This window comes from Macrobrachium rosenbergii, chromosome 43 (genome assembly GCF_040412425.1).
Source record: "Macrobrachium rosenbergii isolate ZJJX-2024 chromosome 43, ASM4041242v1, whole genome shotgun sequence".
Taxonomy (NCBI): Eukaryota; Metazoa; Arthropoda; class Malacostraca; order Decapoda; family Palaemonidae; genus Macrobrachium; species Macrobrachium rosenbergii.
In genome coordinates, this window is record NC_089783.1 from 52,934,219 (window position 1) to 52,941,151 (window position 6,933).

Genomic DNA, 6,933 nt, shown 5'->3' on the forward strand with positions numbered 1-6,933 from the left:
TGTACTACTGAATGTCCCCGTTAGGAGATCCCGCTTACACTGTAACACTGAATGTCCCCGTTAGGAGATCCCGCTTACACTGTACCACTGAATGTCTCCATTAGGAGATCCCCCTTACACTGTACCACTGAATGTCTCCATTAGGAGATCCCCCTTACACTGTACCACTGAATGTCCCCATTAGGAGATCCCCCTTACACTGTACCACTGAATGTCTCCATTAGGAGATCCCCTTACACTGTACCACTGAATGTCCCCATTAGGAGATCCCCACACTGTACCACTGAATGTCTCCATTAGAGATCCCCTTACACTGTACCACTGAATGTCTCCATTAGGAGATCCCCCTTACACTGTACCACTGAATGTCCCCATTAGGAGATCCCACTTACACTGTACCGCTGAATGTCTCCATTAGGAGATCCCCCTTACACTGTACCACTGAATGTCCCCGTTAGGAGATCCCGCTTACACTGTACCACTGAATGTCCACGTTAGGAGATACTGCTTACACTGTACTACTGAATGTCCCCGTTAGGAGATACTGCTTACACTGTACTACTGAATGTCCCCGTTAGGAGATACTGCTTACACTGTAGCTTGAGCGATGCATTAAACACGGGACAATGGTCTACTTGCAGCATCCCCTCGGCTACCATCTACATCCCTTTTCACGTGACTCTCACCCTCCTTTAACTTTACCTGATTCAATCTGTTCCTCTTATTTACGAACACTTTTGCCTTTGCATCCTGATTTACATTCAGACAGTACGGTTTTAAATTTCAGTGACATCCAAGATTTTAGGTGTAACTTTTGTTAGGAAATTGAATTTTTAGAACCTGTATATAATACTGCCTCCTCTTTTTCTCGAAAAGTTGGTAGCTTGCGGAAATGTTTTAGAATGTTTCGTGATGAAGCTCTTATATCTAAGTGTTTTAGTTCTGTTCATTTTTCCTTGTCTGGGGTACTGTTCTTCTGCCTGGTCTGGGGTACTGTTCTTCTTCCTTGTCTGGGGTACTGTTCTTCTTCCTGGTCTGGGGTACTGTTCTTCTTCCTGGTCTGGGGTACTGTTCTTCTTCCTGGTCTGGGGTACTGTTCTTCTTCCTTGTCTGGGGTACTGTTCTTTTTCCTTGTCTGGGGTACTGTTCTTCTGCCTGGTCTGGGGTACTGTTCTTCTTCCTTGTCAGGGGTACTGTTCTTCTTCCTTGTCTGGGGTACTGTTCTTCTTCCTTGTCAGGGGTACTGTTCTTCTTCCTTGTCTGGGGTACTGTTCTTCTGCCTGGTCTGGGGTACTGTTCTTCTTCCTTGTCAGGGGTACTGTTCTTCTTCCTTGTCTGGGGTACTGTTCTCCTTCCTTGTCTGGGGTACTGACTCTCATCTGAAACTCTTGGATAGTAATGTCATCGCCAGTCAATCTTTTTGCCAACTCTTAATGTTGACATGTGGCAAAGACGTATGTTGAGTTCCTCGTTTGTTGCATAATATGAATTATAACGACAAAAATCCTCTGCCCTATCCCTCACCTGACCTAGCTATTTTTATTTCGCAACACTAGTCAGGATGTTGCCGTGTGGCGTTTACTAGTAGTAAGTTTAATACTACTCAGTTTGCAAAGAGTTTTATCTAGGACACAACAAAACTGTGGAATAGTTTGCCAAGAGCCGTTGAGGATTTTTCTGATCTAATGTATAAGCGAGAAGGAAATTCATTCCTGCTGTCTGATGACGTCACCTGAATTCAGATGTATCGGTTTTATTTTATATATATATATATATATATATATATATATATATATATATATATATATATATATATATATATCCTTTTTCTATAACTTGTCTTCTCAGCAGGGCGATTTCCCTTTGAAACCCTCGTGAGTTCACTGTCTGTTGACTGGCCAGAGGGGTTTTCAGCTGAAGATTTTAAGAAACAAACAAACAAACAAAAAAACTTCAGGATAGCCCTATGCTTATATAAAACATCAACTGGATTGCTTAGCCCCATCCGTTCCAGTTTCTTCGTAATAACTTTAAAATAAACTCAGCATTCAAAAACAACGAAGAACCCGTTCCCCTCAGAATCTCAGAGCAAAACATTTTCCGTCTTGATCGCAGCTGGACGAGGGATCGTAAGTCCCGTTAACAATTGGGGAATTGCAGACATGGATGTCACTGACGGCAACCGGAAGACATGACAACCTGTCAGCGAGGTCATGTCAGAAGGGAAGCTTTCTTTAAAGGTAACTGTAACCAATACCTGTGCGCGGCCGAGGTGGTTGTCTCTACTCTGTATCTACTGGCGTCGTCTTCACTACCCTTGCCTATTTAAAGAGAACTGTTCATTGTAATTTCGTTAAAAGGATTTAAAAAGTTTACACACATACGCATATATACACAGACACAGACACACACACATATATATATGTGTGTGTATATATATACATATATTTATGAATATAAAATATATATATATATACATATATATATATGAATGTGTAGATAGATAGACAAATCTATAGCTAAATGGATACCATTATTATTACCGGTAACAGAATAATAACAATAATGACACTAGACCTGACCTTAACGTCGCATTCTTGGTGGTACATGTAAAAAAAATCCCTTTTGTATAAAGGCTGTCTTACATATTCTTAAATTATTTTATACATAATCCCAATCTCAAATGTAGAGATGAACGGATAATCACACCCTTTGATAACGAGATCAGCGCATCCGGAAAATTTAAGGATAACATAAAATAAGACACTGGTAACATTAATTCACAATTTCCCTAGGTCATTAACCCAAACTTAACCCAGAGGTTAAAAGGCCAAGTTTAATGAGACTATTAGATTTCGCATAGAACTCAAAAACCTCGATGATAAATGACAAACTTTTTAATTGTTCCTCTATCCTGAAACGACGCTCCGGGGAGATCAGATTTCAAAATACATTTCGATGACTAAAAGCCCTCGCTTTTGTGAATGAATGGGGCAGGGGTGGAGAGGGGATGGCAGGGGAGTGATGGAATCCTTTCATTTGTTGTCAGATCTGAGACAAAAGGAATCTCGACAAAGTATAAAAAAATATATATATATCATCAGCTTTTATTAACGACTTGCTCTGCTGATAAGCGGGAATGCTAATGCATTCTTAATGATCGTTATGTTATACTGTCTCACTCTTTCCTCCCGCTCTTTGTATGCGTGTGTGTGTGTGTGTGTGTGTGTGCATACTCTTTATCTTCTCTGATGCCATGAAAAATGAAGATGAACAACACCCCCGAATTGTGGGGTCGCGGGAGGCGAGAAATGAAAACGTGAGTCGGAGAATTTTGCAAAGAAAAATGGCCACACTTATTAAGCTGGTGATCATTATTTCATTGTAATTAATGCAGGGCGGGGATGACGCTCCCCCCTTGTAAGTACAGCAAAGAAGTCATATATTACTCTAGATCGCAAGCAGTGGCCTAAGAAATTTATATTTATGATAAAAGGAGAGAGAGAGAGAGAGAGAGAGAGAGAGAGAGAGAGAGAGAGAGAGAGAGAGAGAGAGAGAGAGAGAGAGAGAGAGACTTGGTAAGAGGGTATTTAAAGTCATTTTCCTTTCCTACTAAGGTTGGGCTTTGCCCGTCAGGATGTATAATAACACTAATTATTTACCAAGCCATAACAAACATTGCTAACATCGCATATTAAAAGGAACATCATCACTGCCGAGAGTTTTACCAATTTTAATTGAAAGACCAAAATAGAAAATCAAGCTGAGAAATTCCAAATACCACCTTGAAAGCCGCACTTGATCTTCATAAATACCGAATGATTACGGAAATTACTTTCCAGCCGGCTGTTCTAGTTGAAATTAAACAAGAAATTAGTTAATTTCTCACAATCTACGTGGCACGTTCCAAGGAAGCTGGCCGATCCGACTCAACATGTTTCTTTTCTAATCGGAATGGGAGAAATGGTCATTCTCCGAATAAGGAGCATTGCAAACAATGGTGGAGGGTTTAGTTTCGGGAAAAGCAAAGAAAAGATAATTATAAATTTCGCAGCTAGAGAGCTCTTGTTATTTTTAAGAATACCGAATCACACTAGTAGACAAAGCCTGAAGAGTTCGCTGAGACAAGACGCTAATGTTGATGTCCTTCCCAAGTACTCACAGAATCAGAAAGTAAACATTGGTTGAGAGCTGTCTGTCGAGAGAGAGAGAGAGAGAGAGAGAGAGTTCAGATGATAATACCACAGTCATTAAATATTCAAAGCAATGAAGATGTTTATTTTAGAGTTGCATAAGCGAAGTTTAGTTGTAAAGTACACATGATATAAACGAGGGCAATCTCGAGTTACAATGAAGTTTAAAAAAAGATGATTCTCGGTGACTTTATTTTATTTTTTTTTTATAAATTATCGTAGTATCTACCTATTCGGAATTATTATCACTGAATCCAACTTCAATCCATGCGTATGAAACAGCAGCATAAACACAAGAGTCTGCTGTAGCGGTATCCCCATCATCATTACCGTCATCATCCTCGCTTGCCACCGGATCGGGATCATCTGTATCATAATCAGATTCTGAATCAGAAGCACACAGTATGTCCTCGATTTCTTCCAGTGAAAAAAAATATATATATATACATTTATATATATATATATATATATATATATATATACATATAATATACTGTATATACCTATATATGTATGTTATATTGTGTATATATATGTGTGTGTATATAAAGTATATGTGTCCCAGACTTTTTCCTCTATCACTGAGAGAGAGAGAGAGAGAGAGAGAGAGAGAGAGAGAGAGAGAGAGAGAGAGAGTGTGTGTGTACAACGCCTGGGGTCTGAGACAGGTGTGTGGTGTCTACACGTTGTTGTTGGAAAACAATCTGGTCTAATGCCTGCACAGGCTCTTGCTCATAGACCAGTCCGTAAGAGTCATTCTTATGATATGCAAGTGATAAAAGATGGTCGGGATTAAGTTATGCTTACTGGTGTGAAAGCCATAACGACGAGTCTCCACGGATGTCTGACATTTTTATGGATTTGATGATGAATAAATTGGAAAAATTTGAGAATTTTCCTAGAGAAAATTTGTGAAATACTGAAAAACACTGAAAGAAAAATGTGAGAGGGAGGTGAATATAAGCTGAAGAGTGGGTTTTGTCGTTACAGGCTTCGGAATGGATCTACAATTTCTTTTGCCTTGCCTCGGCATAGCAGCAGTGTTTGGCGCGCTTCGTGCAATGGATCCTCAGTGAAATCCGTCAAAATGGAACCAGTTCAGGAAACCGCCTTTGGATTCAAGAATATGTTTCTGGCTGCTGTTTTTGGATTGGCTAGCGCTGTAACAGGCAACACACTGGATAACATTAAGAAGCTGAAAACCGATGATGATGATGATTACAATGGAAAAATTCATACTTTGCAGGGAGAAGTTCGTCTCGAAAGAGAAGAGAGGAGGAATCTGACACGATGCTTTATGTCAGCTTAACCAAGAGAGTTCGTGATCTGGAAAATGTCCTGCAAGAAAACAGAAAGGAAAAAGAAACGAAGATGCAGAGAAAGGAACTGGACAAAGAAAAGGAGCAGATGCAGTCGTACACAGATAGGAACTCGAGAAAGAAAAGGAGCAGATGCAGTCGTACACAGATAGGAACTCGAGAAAGAAAAGGAGCAGATGCAGTCGTACACAGATAGGAACTGGAAAAAGAAGACGAGCAGATGCAGTCGTACACAGATAGGAACTGGAGAAAGAAAAGGAGCAAATGCAGTCGTACACAAGGCAGTTTAACAAGCAGAAGATGGAACAGCAAGTCTTGGAGGACAAGATCCTTTAGCTCCAGAACGGAAAGCAGCTGATGCAGAAGGAGATGGCGGCTCAGGAAAACGCACGAAATATACTGGAAGATAGATGACGAGGATGAAAGCACAAAATAAGCGACTGTTTAAGAGCTAAGTGATACCCTGAGAAACAAAATAATGAACTTGACTGCTCAGTTGGCAAAGCTCAATTGTCATCTTCGTCAACAAGACGAAGTAGGTAGCAAGTCAGCTGGAGACGGAACTGCTTGAGATGGGAGAAGACGGGTTGCAGATGACTCAAAGAGTTCGAGGACTGGAAAGAGAACTCAACCACTGTAAGACTGAGAAGGAAAACCTCCAGTCCAACGCTCGAGAACTGCAGGAGCAGTTGGAAAGCTGTCGAGAGAAAATGACGCCCTCCAGCGTCAGCTACAAGAGAAAGATATGAAGTTTAGTCATCAGGGCAATTTACTGCAAGCGAAAGACCACCGCCTGGAAGAGATGGCGAGGCTGGCCCCAGCAGCATGGACGAGAATAATCTTCTTGAGGTGGGTGAGCTGCGAAATCTGCAGGCGAAGAATGGAATGTTGCTCCGCGACTTCAAGAACCTCCAGATGATGACGAAGGAACACTTTGAAAAACAAACGAAAGACTTACAGAAAAGACTTGCAGTTCTTAGCTGGTTGTCTTTGTTCAGCCTTTAACAGAGCCAATGCCAATTTGCGAGATGCAGTTTGAAGCCGAAGTAGTCCCAAGTCGATGGAGAGAGAATTCTGAAGACTGTTGAAAGAAAAGACAGGAAGAGCTGAACAACACAAGAATGGAGCTTTTGTAAAGTTGAGAATGCACGTGGAAGTGATTGTTTAGGAAGTAACTAAGTGGTTGAGAAAGGGCAAGACACCATATACCGTATGGATTGCAGGTGATATGCTGCGGTACAGTGGTAACTGACCAGGTTTTGTAGGGTAAATCTGGATGAGGGAAAGGTTTCCACTGAATGGGTGAGAGGAAGAATCGTTCAGTTGTATGAAACTGAAATTAAAAGAAGTGACTGTAAGAATAATAACAGAATAAAATTAGATAGTATACAAAGGAGATTGTACGATACGATTTCGATTGA

The 6,933-nt window shown here is 40.7% G+C and overlaps 1 protein-coding gene across 1 annotated transcript; it reads right to left on the bottom strand.

The window, feature by feature from the left end:
* Positions 1-936: 936 nt before the first annotated feature.
* On the bottom strand, positions 937-5,044 carry LOC136829073 (uncharacterized). The gene is made up of 2 exons (XM_067087455.1): positions 5,001-5,044; positions 937-1,387 (listed from the first exon to the last, which is right to left on the bottom strand). Exons 1-2 carry the CDS (start codon positions 5,042-5,044, stop codon positions 937-939), a joined length of 495 nt encoding a protein of 164 aa, XP_066943556.1.
* Between the last annotated feature and the right edge of the window lie 1,889 nt (positions 5,045-6,933).

Bases quoted from the DNA above. Each gene is read 5' to 3' on its own strand.
- LOC136829073 (XM_067087455.1), bottom strand. From the start codon at position 5,044: ATGTCAGACATCCGTGGAGACTCGTCGTTATGGCTTTCACACCA. The intron at 1,388-5,000 runs GTAAGCATAACT...TTACTATCCAAG, and splicing joins TCGTTATGGCTTTCACACCA to AGTTTCAGATGAGAGTCAGT.